Source organism: Coturnix japonica, chromosome 1 (genome assembly GCF_054131305.1).
Source record: "Coturnix japonica strain WE chromosome 1, WE-NBRP24, whole genome shotgun sequence".
NCBI lineage: Eukaryota > Metazoa > Chordata > Aves > Galliformes > Phasianidae > Coturnix > Coturnix japonica.
Genome location: NC_140663.1, coordinates 156,936,239 through 156,959,799, shown reverse-complemented (window position 1 = coordinate 156,959,799; position 23,561 = coordinate 156,936,239). Strand labels below are relative to the sequence as shown.

At 41.1% G+C, this 23,561-nt stretch overlaps 1 protein-coding gene across 1 annotated transcript in view; it reads left to right on the top strand.

The window, feature by feature from the left end:
- RFXAP (regulatory factor X associated protein) overlaps positions 1 to 21,088 on the top strand; it is a 36,468-nt gene extending 15,380 nt beyond the window's left edge. Inside the window, exons 2-4 of the mRNA XM_085538401.1 lie at positions 15,655 to 16,327; positions 17,544 to 17,651; positions 19,537 to 21,088. Coding sequence (XP_085394527.1) covers positions 15,655 to 16,327; positions 17,544 to 17,651; positions 19,537 to 19,647 — 892 coding nt within the window. The 3' untranslated portion in view covers positions 19,648 to 21,088. The remainder of the gene's footprint in view (positions 1 to 15,654; positions 16,328 to 17,543; positions 17,652 to 19,536) is intronic.
- Positions 21,089 to 23,561: the final 2,473 nt, after the last annotated feature.

Genomic DNA, 23,561 nt, shown 5'->3' with positions numbered 1-23,561 from the left:
TCAAATCCAGCTTTTATCTGTGTTGAACTAGCTAACACACAGCAAAACAAGAAGTTGAAGAGTGTAACAATTCTCTCTCCCCAGAGACCACAAAAGAACCTCAAATTGTCTACTGACAGTGATCTCAGATGGCTGAGAATACTCATTATATATGCTTTTTTACATTTGAATCTAAAGCTTGAAAAGTACATCAAAGGGTCATCCCAAAGCCCCTGCTCCCATGGCAACATTATCCAGGATCCCATACTAAGAAACTTTTCTTCTTCTCAGTGTGCCCTCCTCCCTAGATGCTTTTATATACATCTCCATAAAGTGAAAGCTACCAGGATTTTGCAGTGACTGGCAAGGAACACTTTCAAACAATGCACAGTACAGGCAGAGAATGATGCTGGACTGTGGCACCACCTCACTCTAAAGATGGTGTTAGCTCACACCCCTGCATTGCTTCATGACAAGCACTGTGCTTTTACTCCTCACACTGTCCCTTGGCTAGTAACTCATATATTATAGCTCATCCGCTGAGGTTGAAGGGCCACTTCTTAGTTATAATACCTGTGTGGGAGGCAAACCAGCAGGTGTTGTGGATCTTTTTTAAAGTAACATAAAAATAGTAGTCTTGTTCACTGTAGTGATCAGGCTAATCAACTTCAGCCCAAATTCCCAGTTGAAATTGTTCTAATTTCTGTAAATGCCAATATAAGACAGATATTTAACTGCTGCTTGGATCTCAGCTATAGGTCTATAAAAATTCTGTTACCCAGATTTAAAAATGATTACTAATCCTATTACATGATGCCAAAATTCTTGATTTCTCATCCCCATCACCTCTTCTGGGGCTGAGGCTATCTGCATCTACAAGAGAAGTATGAGTCAATTGTGACTCATAAGAAGCCAAATGCTGCACACAATTAGCTGCCTATTTACGGTTTTAAAGACACATTAATCCTGTTAAGAGTTACGGTGAGTTACAAGCAATTAGGATTCCTGGGATAGATTTCATTCTTCCTGGTTGAGTAATAGATTGACACAGTCAGTTGGCACTTTTTCCCAGTGCAGGCCCAGTAAAGGCCATACACAAGTGTGTACATTCCTGTGCAGGAAGATCTGGTGCTCAGAGCTGAATGGAAATCTGCAGCTTATAGTAAACACTTGTAGTCCTAATTCCAGTATTTAAACTTGGATGTTTTCACATGTTCTGTTCTATCTCATTAATGGTTCTTACATCTCAACTATGATTTAGACCCTGCTAATATTTACTATAACTGATAATGCTTGTTCTGTGGTGCAGGACAGCCTTTATCTAGAAAACCTATTTTGGAAGCTAAAATTGCCTGCCATGTGGTAGTTCAGGTGAGACAGCACTGACCATAACAGACAATTTTTGGTTCACTGTGTTGGACCCAACTCCACATAAAACCCTGAAGTCTTCAGGTATCCCACACAGTATTTGGCCTTTGTGTTGCCTCCCCAAGTACTGCTTATGCCTCAACTATGCAGCTCTCTTTAAACTTTCCTGTAATAATAACAACCTCTTCTGCAGATTGTTTGCAGATAGAAATCTTCACATACTATTTTGACAAACAGAATAGACTTCAAGCCTAAAAGTCAATGGCAGACACTTTCTGCTCATCTAAAATCTTTCATATTAGAGACAGCACCAAATATTAGGGACTGCATCAGATGGCTACTCTTCCAAGACATTTCACAAACTGATAGATAGAGGTTAAATGTGTTCTTAATGGAGGCAACAGCAGCCTGCAAATAGAGATGGCCAAGTTTTAAAACATAATGACAAATGTATTTAGCATCTACTGCAGGTACAATGTCATTCATTCCTTTTTGCACACAGAAACAAGCATGGACATCATTTGTATGCTGTTGTATTGGGATCTTAATGATATTTGCCTCAGTCACAAGTGGAGTCTTTTGTATGATTGTTAACAGAAAAATATTCATTTCCTTGAGTTGTTTAAAAATATGGAACAAAAAATGGGATAGGATGCCATAAATGAATTATGAGAAAAGTTGGTCTTGTACCAGTGTCTCCATTTTTATCTTGTTTTTCCACTGAATCTTTCAGAATCAAGTCATTAGGGAGAAGGCCAAGTTCAGGACATCCATGGAGTTATGTCAAGAGGGAAGTTCAAGCCTCAAGCTTCAAGCCTCATCACACGCAGGAGGCTTCAGGTGGTCCCTCCGCTACACCGCAGGCATCGCTGTCTTTCACTGCATCCTCTACAAGTACTAAGGCTGGCCCTTGTCCTTTTCCAGATGTGGTGCAGAAACTCTATGAAACCCAAGCACATCCCACTTTTTAATTCCATTTCTCCCACTCACTGAAAAAAATAGCATCATTCAGTGGAGTAGAGCAAGAATTTAGCAACTTTTGTGCCTGTGGCACCAGCACAATCTCAAAGGCAGATGGAGTGGATGATGAGGCCACTATAGTCAATGGATATTTGGTAAAACACTTCAGAGAGCAGTTTTAAACATGCCATGCAGTTAGAACTACCTTTGTTGAAGGGGAAAAAAAAGAAAAAAAAATAGGAAAACAAAAATCTCAAGAAAAACAGATGTCAGTATGCTTGACAGAGGTAATAAGAGTATGCTCACAGTAGTACTTCTGCCAATAATTATGAGAGGACTTTTTGAATTGAAGATATTATTATGTTTATTAAAATCATATTATATCATTTTGTTGTACACCACAAACAGTTCCATGTGGCACCACTGCATATAAAACAACACATTCATGTCTTACTTTGGGTGTAGTTTTCTTTCATGAATTTTTCCATTCCCCATTTGAACTATGTAAACTTGTTGAATTCATACATTTCTGCAGTGAAGACTTCCATGGCTTAGCTGAAATACTGTATGAAAATTCACATCCTTTGTTTGCTCTTATCTAGTTACTTGCTAGTTTTATTCAACGCTCTCTTGCTTTTGTGCTGGGAGAGGGAGACAATAACTATTTATAATCATCTTTTCTCACCACTCATTTTCACAGACTTTTCTACCTTCTCAGTTATCTCTCTGTAAAAATATTCCCTTTTCTTTTTATTATTTAGCAGTTCCATAGTTTTGATCATCTTCATCACTCATCTCTACCATTTCCAATTTTGCTGTCTGACCTGAGATAGAATAACCAGAACTGTACTGAACACTACCTAGAAGCACACTGTGCTTATTATTTTATGCTTAGTTTGCTTCTGCTTTCTTGCAATTTTGAACACACCTGTTGCCTTTTGCACAGTGAATTTTCTCCAAGATCATGCTTTGGGACTTTGTTCCTGCAGTTGAGCTTAATTTTTAATGTTTGGATTATTTTTTCCAGCTGCGCTCCTTTTCTTTTATTCACATTGAATTTCAACTGATCCCTCGAGAGAAATGGTAAGGGATGACATTTCCAGCAAAGAAGATTCAGGTTAAAACACTGACTCAGTTTCCAGTGGTAAGTAAATCATGGATGCAGATTGTCTAGAGATGGTCCAGATCTGCCTCTTAAGAGTAATTTTAGAACTAGTTAGGCTATCCGTATTCATGTCTACTATATGGTAAATTATGATTTGGATCAGAGGATGGACTAGATGACTCTTAAGAGTTTTAAAAGCATTTCCATTAGTAACTAAAACAACAGTTTCAAAAGACTTCAGTAAGCCTTTCAAGGTTCATACACCATCATTAATTTTCTTCTTTCTGATCAAGCTGGACATTTGCAAGCTTAATGCATCTAGAGAGCAAATTACTCTCATGATGTAAAGTTAAAGACAGAACGATTTAAAATATAAGAAATAACAGTGAAATATTCTAAGTCATCACTTACCACCAATTATGGACTGATCTTGACTTACCAAGTGCAGAAGTAGTAAAGCTGCTAAAGTAGAAAGACTTTCAGCTGTTAAGCCTTATCTATAGAGCAGAGCTGTTGAAGAGAAAATTGAAAAAATTAAAAGACTGGACAGTACTTTCCCATATTCACATGCATTTAAACATTTAAACTCACTAAACTTCTAATTTATCCCATCCCCACCAGGATCCTACAGTACTCACTATTTTAGACCTTCTTCAGAATGGAAACACTTCCATGTTAAGTACTGGAGAATCACAAGGAATTGCATGAGGACAAATCTAAATTCCTTCTCTAAATTAGAATTTCTTATTTCATTGACAGCACTCCAGACTTCACAATAATGAAATTTGCCTTCTATCACTTACTGTGTTTTGAGAATTTGGCTCATTTGTTATATTTAAACATGAAAAAGATTTGCAAACTATTCTAGCTAGTATGAATGGTCTCTGTGATCCTTAATATTAATAACCTTAGTACTATTAAAAGTAATTAATGGTACCTGAAGTTAAGCTGAAGTTGCTTTACAGAGTTTAAAACAAGAAGGGGGTATTAGATTATCTGATTTAGACCACTAGTGTTCCATGGACCATTTCACAGGTGCATCATCTGGTTCCCTTGTGTCTGGTTAAACACATTTTCCACCAGCTTAGTAAGGCCTGAGTCCAAGAAACAGAAAGCTCAAGAATCCACCACCACTTTATTAGATTAATCCAGTGGCTATTCATCTTCACTTAAAAAACTGCCAAATGTTCCATCTGAATCTGTATGAGTAAAGTATCCTAAACCCCTCCACGTCCCCTTTTTTCCCTAACATTTTCTTTCTTTAATTCAAGTTCCTTACTATTATTCTCACTTCATAAGGGTACTTGCAATGGTATCATGTCTCGAGTCTTATTATTCAGAGAACATATTTTGTATCTCATTCTAAAGCTATCCCTGCATGCTCCTCTAGGTCTCAAACCCTTTTGTGAAGGTTTTTCACATTTACTCTTTTATACTTATTTATTTTTAATAAAGAAGCTGGATTTGCTACTTGTATTTGACTTTCAGTGGTGTTCTACAGGAAAGTAACCTTGTCTTCCTAACTGTAAATATTGAAAGTGACATTTTTTTACCAGAGCATCGCTGTGAGTTTTTAGTGAGATAATTGCACACTGTGACCTTTAAATCATTTTCAGAACCACACTGTTCTAGTAAAGGTTCAGCACTTTTTAAGCTTGGCTTGAATTTCATGTTCTCAGCTTTGCATTTGGCTGTGATAATGACTATCCTGATTGAGGGTGCCAAGGACACAGCCAAAGCCTCACTACAATTTAACATACCATGCATCTGGAAATGGTCTGCAAATTTCATCAGCTGTGAGTTTGTATTTACTTCCAGATCATTAATTCAAATGTTGAAAAACATAAGGATTAGTACAACCCCACCACATTTTCAGCTGTGGATTCCATGAGAACAATTCATCACTCACATCTGATTAAGGTATCAGTTTCCAGACTATTTTCTTTGCTATTCCTTTCAAATTCATATGCAATACAGATTTCTATCAGAATGCACCAGTATACTGCCAATTTTTCTTCTACCAAAACCTAAGTAAGCTTTGTATTTTTAATCAAAGAAACATATACTATCCTAAAAATATAATTTGAAACTCAGACTCGCTCGAAACAAAACAAAACAAAACAAAAAACCAACAACCTTATTTCCTATTGATGACCTATTCCTTTTTCTGTTTGCTATCCTATTTCTTAACAGCTATAACTCACATCCAGTATTCACTATTAAGATTTATCTATCTATCTGTGACTATCCTGTAAACACTGATTTGAGCCATCCTCCCTGCCTTTGGAATATTGTTACAGCACTAACAGCCTTCCTGTCTCATGGAATAGCTGGAGATGCTCCAAGATTTATTAAAACTAAATTTCAGCAGGCAAGAGATCTATCTGGTCAACTCCTTAAGCCTCTGGGTACAAATTACATAGGTCTGTCGACTTGAGAAAAGTTTTCTTCAGCAGATGTTTAATATCGTCCTTAGTTGCTATTAAACTATAAAATACATTTCATTTCTTCTTCTGTTAGAAGAAAAGTATCATACTTTTAGAATCAGTTAACATAAATATTTATTAAATTGTTGTTTTCTTCCCTATTAACTTTATCATCTCCATTTAGTAGTGAGCCTAAGCAGGATTTATTTTCTAGTACTCTTCATCTTCTCATTTCATTCTATGTGATGCTTGCATTCTGTAGCAATTATTCTACATTTCGTGACTATGCATTAATTGCTAGAGATAGCTCCTGCCATATGTTTCATTACATGCTTTTTAATTATAAATCCTATTCTGTCTTCATTATGGTGACAAGACTGGCTCTAAGCCAAAGCTGTCCCTTTTGATAGATTGGAACTACTGCAACTATAGAATCCATTCTGCTCTTAAAACAGCCATTTTCATTATTTTATTTTTTTTTACTTTATAATTTTGTATATATTTTTTAATTTTAAGTCCTAAATCTAATATACATTCTGTGCATGTCGTTGTACAGTACGTTTTTTAAATTACTATTTAATGGAAAGTCTATTTTTCCACAGTGACTGCAGTTAGTCTTGGTTACTGGCCTACACGTAACCACGAATTTTCCAGTCAGTAATTACTTGTTGTCTAACATAATCGAGCACAAAACACTCACCCTCTGTTTGCTGTAGCATCACTCATGTAAGAAAATTACTGCCTTGCATTTTTAGAAAGCTTAACAATATCTTCACATTGGTGGCCTGAACCGCTCATAGGTTCTCTACTTTCAATCTAATAGGATGATGTATCTGTTATAGCATTGACTGTTGATCTGCTTGACAAGGACATGCTTGAAAGACCATTACTCTAAGTTATTATATGGGAATAAAGAAGCAGATAAGACTAATAATGCAAGAGATAGGTTAAAGAGCAACTCTCATGGATTACATTAATGCACTTAGTAGTGCTAGCTGTCTTGTCTGTCAGCAAGCTTCTGAGAAATTAAGGATATTATCACTAAGTTCATATTTAATGCCAGGGGAAATAGGTCAAATATATCTGCAGCTCATCAAGTCAATGCTAGCATGTGACACACTAACCTCTGAAACAACAGATCCGGGTCATGGGCAAACTAGAAAGACTAAACTCAGTGAAAGAAATTACCAGCCTTCACAAATATCAGAGTAGTCAGTAGTGGTGAATAATTTTCATATTAATGCTCCTCTTCATTTCTTTCTGTAAGCAAAATAGATCACACAGTCTCACATGAATAAACAAAAAAAGCATTGCAACTTTCTTTGGATGAAGGCTGGAGCTGCAGAAGGCATTGTCAACAAATAAATAGCTTGTAGGTCCAAATTCTGCTTGAAGTGCAATTTGCCATAGATATGTAGGAATTGGCAGGGTTGACTTTGTTCTTACCAATTTCACTATGGTCGCTCAGGCTTTAAATCACAGCTGAATTTGGCAGCTGTTAATCTTCCATAATAGATAATAAATAAATATATGTAAACATTGGTTCACATTATTAATACTGTTTTAAAAACTAACTGCTTCTTGGGAAAACTATGGATCTGCAGATGACCATCTCATATGTACAAAGCCGAATAATCTTCTCTAATTTTTCTGTACCAGCACATGAATCCAGGAGTGTGATTCAGCACAGCCATTCAGTTTTCAGTGACCAAATTAACTTTTAGCATTCTGTATACCAGTAGCTGCTTCTAAAATAATAACCAGGATCCAGAGGCTGAATATCTACTGAATAGTAGAAGCCATTGATCCCAGCTGGGAGAATTTCATCCAGTGAATCACAACCTTTATCCCTCTGTCTGTAATGGCTAGGAATTATGCAGAAATAGATGTGTTTCAGCCAAATGGGTTGGCAGGCTACAAGGGAGTTTGCAAAAATGTCCTGAAATAATACATGGAGCTCTTTTGCCTGGAAATAGCTGTTAATGCTCAAGTGCAAAAAAGCTTGTCATATGCTTCCAGAAATACTTGCATCAGGTGTATGTAGCTGCAAATGCCAGTATGTTATAAAGACTATAAATACAGGTGCAGTTGCATGATGGGACCTCAGTGTCTTAAAGTGTTCGAAGTATCAGCAGCCTCAAACCGTCTAGTAACTAACCAAGGAGTCAGTCCTAGATGTCTCAAAGAGAAAGTGGATAAAGGCAATTAGAATTCAGAGAGAGAAGCAAAAACCTATGCAGTGCTCCAATTGCTCATTAACAGCCCAATTTTGAGCTGTCCAAGAGCTTATCTTGGTCATGTTCTTGGATTTTGAGCCAAATTGATCCAGCTGGAAGTCTGGGCTCTGATTTAAAGACAGATTCAAATGGACTTTCCAACAGTCTCTCAGCTCTAGAGGTTTGCAGGCAAGCATTCAGATCCAAATTAGAAATGTTTTTGCATGTCAGGATGAAAGACAGAAAATAGCTGTATGCACAAAGAGAGCATAGTTGACAAGAAAATGTTATTCCTGTTCCAGAATATACAAGTCATAGAATCATAGAATGGCCTGGGATGAAAAGGACCACAATGATCATCCAGTTTCAACCCCCTGCTATGTGCAGGGTCACCAACCACCAGACCAGGCTGCCCAGAGCCACATCCAGCCTGGCCTTGAATGCCTGCAGGGATGGGGCATCCACAACCTCCTTGGGCAACCTGTTCAGAAGAAATAATTTCTTAGGCACAGGTTACTTACATTCTGAAGCTGTGCTTCAGTTCTGTAGAGTGCTAATTCCTTCCTTTTCCCCTGCAAAAAAATTAAAACATTTTGTTTAAATTTGATCATTATGAAGTCCCTGTCTGTAATTTTCTTTTGTACGTGTGTTTGTCAGACATCTCAAAGAGAATGGGAATAAATCAGGAGCACACAAATCTTATTAACTGATTGTTATTAACATGTTACTTTATAAATCAGGGCATGTTGTCTTTCCTTTACCAAGAACATCCTACACTTTTGTCACTCTCTTTCTTCAGAAATGGGTGCTTTCTCTTACACTGCAGTAAAATAGACAAGAATTGTTACGCTCTCACTTTTTGAGAGCAGTAGCTTAAACAGAAGAAATCCAAGAAATATAATTTCTAACTTCTTATTAAGAAACAAGGCAGCAGAACTTCTGTGACTGCATAGAAGAATTTGCGAAGTTGCTATTTCACAGCTTCAACAAAGTGACAGAAAACTGTGTAAAAATAACTTCAGTCCAAGTGAAGAACTTTCTGTGAATGGGTTAGAACCATCCATGAAGGGGACTCTGAAGTGTGAAATAAAGCTTTCAGAAAGCAAGAACTTGTATGTAAGAAATGTGTGGCATTAAGCCAAAAATAGAAATTACAAATTTTGCTGCAAAGATAACTGCCAGAACTGCATCTTTCAGCTATGTGGAATGACATGTAAAACCTTATTAAGAGAACTACTCAGGAAATACTTTGTGGCTTGATTAAAGTATAAAAAGATTCCTCAGGAGAAAATGTGCGTGAGTAGCTCTAAGCTGGGAGCGACCCCAAGATCTTTCAGATCATGAAACAATATCAGTATGAAGGTAAAATAAAATGTTAGCAACATTACCAAACATTATAGAAAGAAAAGATGCTGAAATTCAGACATAGACATGTGTTTCTTACACTTGTCAGTCGCAGATGTTAGCAATGGACAGTGCAGCTGATCAGATCTATCTCCTGCCAGTAGAAAATTGCTTCCCTTATCTAGAGCTTTGCTTCCCTCTAGTTTTAACTTTCTTAATAAGTGAGGATCTCCCTATTTGTACTGGAAGATAATGTTTCACAGTGAAAAATTGAGCATATTGCATTTATTTGTTCTTATTTTTGTTCAGCTATCCCATTATTTATGTTTACTGCTTCATTAAGCAGAGTGACTATGCTTATTTTTACTAGTGTAATTTTTTTTTCTCAGTTATCCACTCTTTCTTGGTACACAGAGATTTTCCTGCATGTCGTTTTAAAACAGTCCTGGATCAAATGATTTAGATTGAGAAGGGAGGTGTTCAAGAGCCATTTAGATGCTGTACTGAGGGATATGGTTTAGCAGGGAAGTATTGGTGATAGGGGAATGGTTGGACTGAATGGTCTTGGAGGACTTTTCCAACCTTGGTGATTCTGTGATTCAGTTATTCCGTAACTCCCTGAAATAAGGCTGTGGTGAGGTGGGAGTCAGCCTCTTCTCTCCGATAACAGTGATAGGAGAAGTTAGACAACCTGATGCTCCCCTTGAGCAATTTGAGCTGGGTATTAGGAAAAATGAAAATTTTGTTATTGGAAAGAGTGGTTAGGCATTGGAACAGGCTGCTCAGGGAGGAGGTAGAGGCACTGTCCCCGAAGTGTTCAGGAAATGTGAAGATGTGGCACTTAAGGATGTGGCTTAGTGGCCAGTATTGGTGGTAGGTGCATGGTTGAACCAGATGACCTTAAAGGTATTTTCCAACTTTAGTGTTCTGTGATTCTGTAATTCTAAATAGAATTAGCAGATACTGACCTCTATCAACAAAATACCTGCTCTGAATCACAAACATTCAGACTCGCATGGATACAAGAACATTCAGGGATGCTGGTCCTGCAGGGCAGGGGAGTATGCAGAATGAAACTGATTTGCTTATGTGCTAAAAGCAATGCTCTTCTATCCATAAACAACAAGTGGAAATCATCTAGACTAATAAAATGGCCTCTAGATAAGGTCTGCTTCAGCAACTGAAAACATCATCAATGAAATGCTGCTCTGCAATTTAGAAATGTTGAAGTAATTGAAGCTGTTGAGATCATAGGGCCTAATAAATTCCTGTAAGAGATTTAAAATCATGGGTTTTCAACCTTTTGGTTTGCCTGGGCCTCAATGAGCATAGAGAAATTGCCTTGGGCTGCACATAAAATACATAATACAGTTAACGTGTAGAAGCAACAAAACTTCTTTGTTAATAAACACTTTTATTAAAACAGTAAAAAACAGGAGCGAGAACAACAGAAAACTAGTGGGAAATCTTAGTTGAATATGTGATTGCAACTGCACATTCCATTTGAAAACCTGTAGGAAATGTATCTATGTCACCTAAAAATGGAATTGCAAATATACAAAAAATGTCATGGCTTTTTTTGGCACTCCTGAAGCCTATTCTCAAATTCCTTTACCAAGAAAGAAAGCACAGTGCGTATTTTTCATTGTTCACAAATGAGCCAATGCTCAAAATACATAAAACTATTTGCTATGACTTGAGTTAGCACTGCACTGTGCCTTTGCCAGCAAATCAAGACAAGTGATCTTTCCCTTCTGCTCAGCACTGGTGAGGCCACATCTGGTGTGTTGTGTCCAGTTCCAGGCTCCCATGTATAACAGAGAATGTTATAACAGATATACTGAAGAGAATCCAGTGGACAGTTACCACAGCCACGTTCTGGAGAGCTTCTCCATTTGGGAAAGGCTGAGAGAGCTGGGAATGTTCACATGGAGAAGGCAACATTCAGGAAGATCTCATCCATGTCCATAAATGGCCAAATACCAAGAGGATGGAGCCAGGCCTCAGATAGTGATGCCCAATAGCAAGACCAGAGTCCATGGACACAAAGTGGAGCACAGGAGGTTCTCTCAACACCAGGAGCACTTCTGTTCTGTGTGGATAATGGAGCACTGGAGCGGGCTGCCCAGAGGCTGTGGGATCTCTTCCCTGGGGATCTTCTAAGGCCAACTGGATATGGCCATGAGTACACTACACTGGTCTGGGTGTCCCTGCTGGGACAGGAGTTTAGCCACAGGTACTCCAGAAGTCCCTGCCAATGTCAACTACCTTGTGATTCTGTGATATATAAGCTGGTTAACTTACATTTAATTAAAAATAAATAAATGAAAGGGGAGAGTTGCTTTCAGCAGGTTTATTTATCTGCTCTCAGAAGAGAAAGGTAAAGATGAGAAGGGTCTGAGGAAAGAAACCAAGTATCAAAGTATCAGCGAACATATTGATATCTGCGCTTTGCCTTCCTTTGAGGGAATATCTGTTTTGAAGTTTCTGAGGTCTTTGTGCCTTTCCATGACTGTACCACGACAAGAATCCAAGAGCAGGTGGGAGTAATAAATGGGGGGACTGCTAAGCAGTAAGAGGTAGAATAAAGAAAGAAAATCTGTTACCGATATGCTGCGTTTTGATGATCAAATGAAGTGTTTCTAAAGATACGTGCTTTAAAAATAATTACTTCTCACATTTCTCCACCACTCCTCATTCCCTTGTATCTTTCAAGTACCTTTCAAAACTGTTTTAAAAATCCAAGTGCTCTCCTTGACTTGACCTTTTCATTTTATAACTGAGCAATAAGGTTACAAGATAATTTGCATTTAGATTATGTTTTCTTTGTAGGGCCATCACACCATTGGATGTATGAATTTCACAGTCCCACTTCTCACTGAAGTTCTTAATGTGGCCTGTGCTCTTCAAGATAAAGGCAAATGCACTTCAGTGTAAAATATGCAGCAATTGAGTGAACAGAATTCATACCACCACTCATAGGAAAATGTGGGCATGGCTTCCAAAATCTGAAGGTATTACAGCTGAACTCCTTAGCACTATTTCGGCCTGTAAGTAGGACAGCTCAGGCTCTCCAGTCATTGCAGTCAGGCACTGAAAGTTTGATATAATGACACCTTGTATTTTTTAAATAGGTGGTTAATCTTTAGAATAAATCTTTGGAATAAACCTTATTCCTTGCCAGTCTGCTTGTCATTGGTTTCAGGTAGCACTGGCTTCCCCAAAACCCAGATTTGTTGATTATTCTCCTGAATTTTATCTCCAGGCAGGAGAAAAAAAGGAAAAGAAAAAAAGCATCAATGACAGCTTTTTAAGAAGGGATTTATTTGTTAGTAGTTCCTAATTTATTTTCTGTTTATGTTTTTATGCCCTCAGGCAAGCAAAGGACAAGGTACTGGAGTAATGAGAATTGGAAAATACCTTACATAACAGTTCAATAACATGCTCCCTAAATATCAAATCGATTTGCTAATTAATTAACCCCCTCAGGATTTTTGTAAGGCGCTGTTAGTTTTCTGATTTATTTTTTCCGTCAGATGAAAAAATAAGAACTAGGGAATGGAAATACGCTTCTAGAAACACTCTCCAATCAGATCCCCAAGTGTTACCAGGGTGTCTGAGGCAGAATCCAACTGGTTCAGAAAGACAGGGCTTTTCCAGAAGAGCATTTGCATGGAAACCTTCACACTGGAAACAGTTTTCTACTTTAGCTTCAAGCTGTTTAAATCTGCTGGTCTTACTGGCCTGAGCCAAAAACCAGTTGTCTCAGTTTGGTTAGAAAAAAGCAGTGGCACTTCTTCCTTGAATATCATGGCTATCAGCCTCCAACTTCTTATTTGCATTTTAATTATAATTATGGTGGATGCGTGAAGTGAGTGTGGGTGGAAAAAAATGCTTTTATTTGGATTTTGAATTTATTTTAGTTCATGTCAGGGACACTTACAATTTTAAGTAGGCGTTCTTTCAAGCTGTGTTCAAACTTGAAAGAATGAACAAAAATGATTTCAATTGAGCTATAATACAAAAAAACAAAACAAAACATATACTGATACTCTCTACCGAGGTCACTCCCCTCCCCTTCCCCCTTTCCCTCTTCCCTTCCCCCTTTCCCTCTTTCCCTCTTTCCCTCTTTCCCTCTTTCCCTCTTTCCCTCTTTCCCTCTTTCCTCCCAACCTGGCTCTGAGTGCCTCCAGGGATGGGACACCCACAGCTTCCTAACAACTAAATTAAATCCTCCCTCTTTTAGTTTAAAGCCATTCCCCCTTGTCCTGTCACTATCAGATCTTGTAAGAAGACAGTCCTCCAACTGCCTGTAAGCTCCTTCAGTTACTGCAAGGCTGCAGTAGGGTCTCCTGGGAGCTTCTCCAAGCTAAACAAGCCCAATTCCCTCAGCCTTTCTTCATAGGAGAGGTGCTCCAGCCATCCAATCATATTAGAGTAGTTTACTTAAAAACTATTTGTAAAGGTACAGATTGGGTGAACATGGTCTCAGCTGCTCAGATGAGTCTTGTAATAGCTAAAAGAATCCACAGGCAATGCTGAAGTGAGCCGAAGTGATAATCCATGCACAAACTAACAACAGGAAAGGTGAGAAAGGTGGAAGTTGTTATCCATTCTACTCCATCCTCATAATGCCCTGCCATCTGAAATCTGGGAGGAAAACTCTATAACTCCAGTGTGGTGTTAGAAAGCAGCATTCCTTTATTCCTCAAGATACATACCAGGCAACATGACAAGCAAGCACACCCTCTCAGAGATCAGAACATTTAAACCATTAAGACATACATATGCAGTACACTGGCATACATTCATTCTTTTACATGGCTCATAGGTTCCTTTGGGGATGCTCAGTGGTATCTAGGGTGATAAGTGCACACCTACTTCTTCCCCTTTTTTTCACCATCAGCTTCATCACTTAAGCCTTTGACCCACTTCTACCCACTTTTCCCCAGTTTGGAAGATGTCCGTTGCTTATTAGGCCACAGTGAGCTACTTTTTAAAAACAATGTACATAGAATCGGAGGAAAACATCCTTGCATGTTTTGAGGCAAAAGACAGAAGTATTCTATTGTGACTCCACTACTTCTCATGAGGCAAAATTATTGAGGTAGAAGATAAAAGTATTCTATTACATCCCTAATGCAAAATTATTGAGGAAAAACAAGACTGTTCACTCCCTAAAGATGAAAGTTTTAGACTATCACTTACGGATTCCTTTTGCTAAACTAATTTACTAATCCCCACTGCTAAACAAACCAACATATATCAACCCCATCTGGTGCATCAAGGCCTGGGGTCCCCAGCCCAGGAAAGATGTGGAGCTGTTGGAGATGGTCCAGAAGAAGGCTGCAAAGATGATCAGAGGGCTGGAGACCTCCCCTACAAAGACAGGCTGAGGGATCTGGGCTTATTCAGCCTGGAGAAGGCTGCGAAGAGAAAATGCTGCAGCCTTCCAGTATTTAAAAGGGGCTTATAAACAGGAGGGGAATCAATGTTTTACTTGGGTAGACAGTGATAGAACAAGGTGGGATGGTTTTAAGGTCAAGCAGGGAAGGTTTAGACTCGATGTCAGGGAAGTTCTTTACAGAGTGGGGAGGTGCTGAAACAGGCTGCTCAGAAAGGTTGTGGATGCCCCATCCCCGGAGGTGTTCAAGGCCAAGTTGGATGGGGCCCTAGGCAACCTGGTGTAGTACCAGTTCTGGGGGCTGGTAGCCCTGCCTGTGGTAGGGTGGCTGAAGCTCCATGATCCTTGGAGTCCATTCCAACCCAAACCATTCCATGATTCATAAGGAGGCTAAGGGGAAGCAGAGAAGCATGCTTGGGTACCCCTTTCCCACTCGCAGTGGCTACAAGCACAGCCAAGGGACGGTGCACATGCAGAAACTCATCAGGACGGCGTGTGTGCAGACAGCCACAACTAAGAATCACAGAATGACCCGGGTTGGAAGGGACCTCAAGGATCACGTAGTTCCAACCCCCCTGCCTGGCAGGGCCACCAAACATACACCTTTACTAGATCAGGTTGCCCAGGGCCCCGTCCAACCTGGTCTTGAACACCTCCAAGGACGAGGCATCCACAACCTGGATGCCTGGGCAACCATACATGAGGTTGCCCAGGGTCCCACATGCACGCCAGTGGGGCCCGCAGCAAGGAAACCAGCGCACACCAGTTGCTGTAACAGAACTCGGAGGTGGCTCATCATCAGAGAGGCACAAAACAAAACTCAAGGCGTTACTCGGAATCCCTGCCATGAAGGACCGCCTTCAACCAGCGACCAACATGGCGCCCTGCGGTGCATGCGCGGAGAGCGCGGGGCGGCAGCGCCTGCGCGCTGAGGCAGCTGCGGGCTGAGGCGCCGTCGGCCGCGGCGGGCTCGGTGACCGGCGTCCTGCGGGCCAGCCCCGCCGTCGCTCCCCCGTCCTCCGCCTCCTCGTCCGCCTCCTCCTCCTCCTCGCCGCCGCAGCTGGCGCTGCTCGTGATGCAGCCGTGCGGCGGCGAGGAGGAGGCGGCGGCGGCGGGAGGCGGAGTGCTGCCGGTCCCCGATGCGCCGCTGCCGCCGTCCGCAGCGGGCGGCCTGATGCTGTTCTACGAGCTGGGCCCCGCCGACGGCGAGGCAGAGACCGGGGAAGAGGAGACGGCGGCGGCGGGGGCGGGCGGCGAGAGCACGGCCAGCCCCGAGGAGCTGGAGGAGGAGGAGCAGGCGGCGGCCTCCAGCGGAGAAACGGCGGCGGGCGGAGGCTGCAAGAGCTGCACGTACCAGGGCTGCAGCGAGACCACCACGCAGGTGGCGAAGCAGCGCAAGCCGTGGATGTGCAAGCGGCACCGCAATAAGATGTACAAGGACAAGTACAAGCGCAAGAAGAGCGACCAGGCCATGGGCGGAGGCGGCGCTGCGGCGGCCAACGCGGGGGGCGGCCCCAGGGCTGAGGTGAGGCGGGGGGCGGCGGGCAGCTCGGCTACGGAACGTTGTGGGTGGAAAAGTGGTTTTAGCTGTGCGAGTAGTGCCTGCTTTGAGCTTCACCCATTGCTTTTGCTTTGCTGCGGGAACTCGTGTGCTTCTGTCTGCTTCCCCTTTGTCATCTGTGGAGTGTCTCCAGCTCTAGTTGCTACTCAGCCTGTAGAGCAGAAGGCTTCAGTGAGGCATCGTTGCAGCCTTCCAGTACTTAAAGAGACAGAATCACAGAATGACCCGGGTTGGAAGGGACCTCAAGGATCATGTAGTTCCAACCCCCCACCAAACATACACCTTTACTAGATCAGGTTGCCCAGGGCCCTGTCCAACCTGGTCTTGAACACCTCCAAGGACGGGTCATCCACAACCTCCCTGGGCAGCCTGTTCCAGGGCCTAACCACTCTCCTAGTGAAGAACTTCCCCCTAACATCCAACCTAAATCTTCGCTCGTTTAACTTAAAACCATTTCCCCTAGTCCTGCTGTTGTCAGCCCTTTTGAAGAGTTTACTCCCTAATGACCTAATGAGTGGGAGAGAAATGAAGCTTTAACGTGGGTACATAGCGATAAGACAAGAGGAAGCAACTTTAAGCCAAAGGATGGGAGACTTAAATTAGATATCGAAGGAAACTTTTCCTTGGCAGGGTGGTAAAGAGCTGCCACAGCTGCCCAGAGAGGCTGTGGGTGCCCCATCCCTGTAGGTGTTCAAGGCCTGGCTGGTTTGTATGCTGGGCAGCCTGATCCAGTGCTCAATTTAGTAGCTGGCAACCCTGCCCACAGCAGAGGGGTTGGAACGTGATGATCTTTGAGTTCCCTTCCAACCTGAGCCATTCTGATTGTATTACTTTCTCAGCTGACAGGAAGAAAAAAACCTATCACCAGTATTTCCCACTAAACCGTGTTTCTCGCTATAACATTAACTGTTAATTGAGCACCGAAATTGGTTTGAACTTTCTGAAGTGTAAAGACTGACTCGTCTGTATTGCTGGAGCATTCTATGTGACTGATGGAACACTGAAGATAACATGGAAAGGAAAAGAGTCCAGGTGTTGAATAAATACAGTTGCATTCTGTCACTGTTATTTTCCTCTCCTCATCAATAAGATGAATAGATCCTTCAGCAGTAAAATGTAAATGTATGATACCTGGCTTCATAGTCTCACTTCTGTATTTTGTTTTGTCTTTAATGTTCAGGATTGTGTTGAAGGTTCAGTTTCTGCTACAAAACAGAGAACAGGCTCCATTGGAGATCGCCCAGCAAGACCGACTCTTTTAGAACAAGTATTGAATAAAAAGAGGCTGGTAAGTTATGTCCCAGAGGTCTGAATTCAGATACACAGAGGTGGCGTAGCAATGTTTTACTGTCACACTTCTGTTGTTTCTGTAAGTCTTCTTAAGGAATTGTGCCTAATGAAGGGGAATAATTCAGTACTTACCTATTGTTTGAGCTTTTCCATTGCAGTTCTTTCTACTTCATTGGTTTTCTTACAGTCTCCTTCCACCAGAAGCTAATAGAACTGTCTGCCTGCTTTCTGTTAGCCATGCAAAGCAGCTTTACAATCCCTGCAGCCCTCATTCAGAAATCTTAAGGAAACATCAGAGAAATCTTAAATATACAGATTTATTTTCTTGACTACTCCATCCATAGCTGTGGCTGGAGGTGCTGATGTTTTGTATCAGAGGCTGCAGCAGTCAGGGGTAGTAAAATGGGGAAGAGTTCATTGAAATGCCATAAAACCTCAGTGATAGAACTAGAGGGAATGGTTTTAAGCTGCGCCAGGGGAGATTCAGGCTGGACATTAGGAAGTATTACTTCTCAGAAAGGGCATTGGAATGGCAGACTGTAACTGTTCGGAAAGGGTTAAGCAGTGCTCTTTCCAAGTATCCATGTGCAGTTTTAGCCTTGTTTCTCTCCTTCCCCTTGTTTCAGCAAACTTCTGTTCATTCATAGCCCTACAACGAGAGGCTAAGAAAGCTGGGGCTGTTTAGTCTCGGGAAAAGGAGGCTGAGGGGAGACCTTATCGCCCTCTTCCAGTACCTGGAAGGTTCTTACAGTGAGAGCAGGGCAGGTCTCTTCTCACTAGTGACAAGTGACAGGACGAGGGGAAATGGCCTCAAGTTGCGCCAGGGCAAGTTCAGGTTGGATATTAGGAAGAACTTCTTTACAGAAAGGGTAGTTAGGTACTGGAATAGGCTGCCCAGGGAGGTGGTTGAATTGCCATCCCTGGTTGTGTTTAAGAGCCGTTTGGATGTGGTACTCAGGGATATGATTTAGCAGAGGGTTGTTAGAGTTAGGGTTCTGGTTAGGCTGCGGTTGGACTCGATGATCTTCAAGGTCTTTTCCAACCTGGGTAATTCTCTGATTCCCTTCCATCTAAGCTGACTTAAAGGGAGTTCAGTCTTAAAAATGTCATGTCTAGTGATAATTGGCTTCATGAGCAGCAGTGGAATTTCTTAAGATGTATTCATCTAATAAGCTCCTAATTGGTTCTCCCGTTCTAGGTTAGAGGCTAAGATGCAAACAGGTTTCAATACTCTCATCTTTTGACTGCAAGCAGAGGTTTTTCTAATGCATTCCTTGTGGCTGTAGTACTTTTTTGAGAACGTTGGGAAATTACGGAATGCTCATTGAATGATGAGGTTTACTACTCTGATTTAATTTATTACAGCTCTAAAGTATTACGTACATCAGGGAACATGGAAATTGGCTCAAAAACTAAAGCACAATTGGAATGTGTTCATTTTCAGTATGTCACATTGCATGCTGTGTGTGCTCACTATGTATGTTTTTAATGCTCTGTATGTGTTTGAGTCTGGTTATAGAATATCCTTTAACGCTGGTTGTAGTTACTTGCTGATTTCTTGCAGCAGCTTTAAATACTATTGTGAATGTGTTTTGTAATTCATCACAGAATCACAGAATGACCCGGATTGGAAGGGACCTCAAGGATCATGTAGTTCCAACCCCCCTGCCTGGCAGGGCCACCAAACATACACATTTACTAGATCAGGTTGCCCAGGGCCCCGTCCAACCTGGTCTTGAACACCTCCAAGGACGGGGCATCCACAACCACCCTGGGCAGCCTGTTCCAGGGCCTAACCACTCTCCTAGTGAAGTCCTATCACTAAGGATGATATTTCAATTTTCTGATGCCTTTAAAGTCGTGTCTGTTTTCTTGCCTTGCAGTCCCTGCTCAGAAGTCCAGAAGTTGTGCAGTTTCTACAGAAACAACAGCAGCTGTTAAGTCAGCAGGCTTTGGAACAACGGCAGCAGCAGTTTCAAGGAGCACCTGGGTAATGAGAACAGACCATGACCTGCAGATGAGTCTAGTGCTGAAGGAGGAATGGGATGTATATTTTCTTCAAATATAAGAAAAAGAAAATGTAAATGTTTAAAGGAAAAGTAAAGCTGCTGTCGTGTATTTTACTTGGTTCTTGTTTGCACTTTGATGTTTTGAGCTGCTTGGGTGTCTGCAAACTTGTGAGCAAATCTGGAGGAGTATCTTTTTGATTCTTTTTAAAACTTAGTTTGATTTTTCTTTTTTAATGGAAATTTATGTCAGTAACGTTTAGCTGTACACCCTTTTCCTACCAAAGTCTTCCACTAAATTAACATTTTTCTATATGAAGATTTACTGTTACACAAGTCACTCTTTGATGACAATCATTGAAGGAAGTCAGTTACTTTCTATGGAAGTTGTGAGATAGAGTCCAATCTGAGCCAGTCCGGTGGCATGACTTAACAGCAATTCCTCAGGGATATGAGAAGCTTATATCCAGTATAACCTTGCACTAAAGGCTAAAGACAACGCGCCATCAAGAAGTCAACCAGTGGCTCAGAAAAGTGTAAATCAGGTGATCCTCCTGCTTTGTATTCATTATATGCAAGTTGAGTAGGTTTGAAATGCTTCACTGTCTGTGCTAAGGAACATTAAGGAATATTTGTTGAAAGTCTCCAAATGGGAGAAATAGAAAAGTGCTTTCGAGAAGAGTTAGAGATGTAATGTACACAGTGGAGGGTTGGACCGTTTTGTGAAGTCATTTTGGAGGCCCAACTTGTAACATGTGGAATCCTCTTTTGTGAGTGAATAAGTTCAAGCTTTTAACTCAAATGGCTTAAGGTTTTTAACAGCAAATGCATCCAAAATGTAAAACGGGGTTGTGCATTTGTTGTCCTTTCTCTTCCAAAAAGGTGTAGTTAAAGTTATGTTAGTAAGAGCACGCATAGCAAACCAGTACAAGTGCTGGACTTCTCAGGTTTACAGCCAGTTCAGACAAACTTGCAGTTGATTTGGTTAAGAATCCAAACGCTTTATTATCTAAGTAATGAATTCCAAGTTTTGTATTAAAACCTTGTTTCCTAATGGAATCTATCTGAATGGTGGAGGTGCTTACTGAAGTACAACTTTGATACTGCAGCAGTTTGATCCACTGAATAATACCTGTTCAGGAGTATTTGTACGTCTTATGGGTTTTTTATAAGCTGTGTTTTTTGTATGTATAAAAACTGTTCAGTAGGGATTTTTGTATTCAACATTGTGTAAGTTGTTCTTTTAAAGAAAAAAAAAAAGAAATCCAAAAACTTTGTACTGACTGTTCTGGACCAACAAGTGTTTGAGTAAATCTGTGTTGTTTTATTTGATTTCTTGTTTGATGTTGTTTGGTTACATTTGTATGTTGCTTTGTGGGGGCTTTTTTTCTGTATTAAAATGGCCAGCTCTGACTAGGTCACATGAAAACTGTTGTGTTCCCACTCTAAAGTTATTTTAGAATACTTGTGACAAGTGTTATTTCAGCCAATTACAAGGAAGCATTTGTTCTCTTGTTTCAGATTGTCGTCTTAGGAAAGCATTGAGGCCAATGGCTCTGTTGGGATGCTTCTAAAAAGTGAAGTAATCCCAGGTACCCAACTTGGCCTTTGCCAGTTTCACTGATGGTTATTTTTCCTCCCTCTCCTGCTTTCCCATTTCTGGTTTTTATCGTGTTATTTGCCATTATTAAATTCTGAAGGGATTTGTTGCAGTTATTTTTCAAGGAAGACCTGATGTGTAAAACATGCTCTAAGACCATTTGCTTTTACTGGACGAACAAGAGTGATTGTAATGAGATGATTTCAGACATTTTAGTTGGTGGTGTCTCTATTCAATACCTGTTAATTCTTCACAGAATCACAGAATGACCCGGGTTGGAAGGGACCTCAAGGATCATGTAGTTCCAACCCCCCTGCCTGGCAGGGCCACCAAACATACACATTTACTAGATCAGGTTGCCCAGGGCCCTGTCCAACCTGGTCTTGAACACCTCCAAGGACGGGGCATCCACAACCTCCCTGGGCAGCCTGTACTCTTGTATTCTTCATTATATATTATTCTTTGTACCACATATATTGTATTTTTGGAGACACCACACTCTCAGCTTTACAGATATTTCTGCATATGGTCTTGTAGTAGTTGGAGTCCTTACTTGTGATTTCTTTCATTGTAATTGTATCTCTGTTCTATTTAATGTGTGGAGGTTTTTTTTGTTCACTTTCTGCACTTCTCTCTGCATTTCTTAGGGACTGATAACTTGGAAAAAGTGCTCAACATTTCTTTTTACACCAACAGAAGGATAAAAACACACGCCCTTTTTGTTTTATGTAATACAGTTGCTTCAGCAGATAGGAAGATGTGCTGTACCACTGACAGAAAGCCTTCTTCTGAAGAAAGGAACATTCTTCTTGCATCAAAACCAACCCAGTGTCAATAACCTGACGTGGAGGGCCATTTAAGGTGAATTTGGGGTTGTGGGTTTTTTCTTCTTGTATATTTCTACATTTTCCAAACATGGGAGCTTCTAGAATGAATGGCGTAACCCACTTTAAAATCTATAGAACACTGAGTTACGTAAGATGAGCCTGGAGTGGCCTCACCCAGTTGGGTTTTGAATATCTCCAGTAGGTTTTACAGCTTCTGTCAATGGTGTTTGATCACCTTCAAAGCTTTTAAACAAAACAATTGGACGTGGTTTTTTTTTAACTCAATTTAGCACTCATTTCTCCAGCCCATACATCAGTAGTTTGAGTAGGTTATTACAGGGTGTACCCAGTACAAAAAAGACAGGGATCTATTGGAAAGAGTCCAGCAGAGGGCCACTAAGATGGTGAAGGGCCTGGAGCATCTCCTCTATGAAGAAAGGCGAAGTGAACTGGGTCTGTTTAGCCTTGAGAAAAGAAGACTGAGAGGAGGGGACCTGATCCAGGTCTATAAATATCTGAGGTATGGGGGGCAAAGTGGTGAGGCCGGACTCTTTTCAGCAGCGTGTGGAGACAGGACAAGGGGAAACAACCAGAAACTGGAGCATTGGAAGTTCCTCACGAATGTGTGCAAGAACTTCTTTATGATGAGGGTGACGGAGCACTGGAACAGGCTGCCCAGGGGGGTTGTGGAGTCTCCTGTGGAGATATTCAAGACCCGCCTGGATGCCTACCTGTGCGACCTGGTGTAGGGAACCTGCTTTGGCAGGGGGGTTGGACTCGATCTCTAGAGGTCCCTTCCAACCCTGCCTCCCTTTAGATATCTATAAACACTAATCAGATCCCCTCTCAGTCCTTTCCTAGATTGCTTCCAAATGAGGTTGAACAAAGTGCTTACACTTCTTTTATCCCCCCTAATATTTCCTTAGGGCAGTGGCAGAGGCACTGCATGCTTTGGACATTTGCAATTCTTAATGTTATGGCAGGCCTGCATTTCCTAGTTGGTAGCTGAATTCAATATGCCTTGGGGCGCAGCCTGTCTTGCTGCAGCCTGGCAGGTAAGAACCTACTAATGGCCTTTGTTCCCGTGTCAACATGGTTTCATAGACCATCATCTGTTCTTGTTTCTGCTGTTGCAGAACATAAATAATGGATTTTAGGAAAATTAAAACCTGACTTGTATGACAAAGAACATTTACCTACATTTTTCCTTCAACCTGCACAACTGCAAATCTATCTGATCAGGTCGGCCTCTTCTCATTTAAGATGAACCATTCCCTTGAATCTTCAAATCTCCCACAGCAGAAGCTAATGAGGGATGCATATACTTTATACCAGGCAGATTTTATGCTGTTACAATTTTCAATCCATCGTATGTTCATATATTAACATCTCATTTGCTGGGACGTCCCACTGCTCCTCTTGTATGAATAAAGGCTTTCTAAAAGCTCCAGTTTCCAAAGTCAGGTGGGGACCTA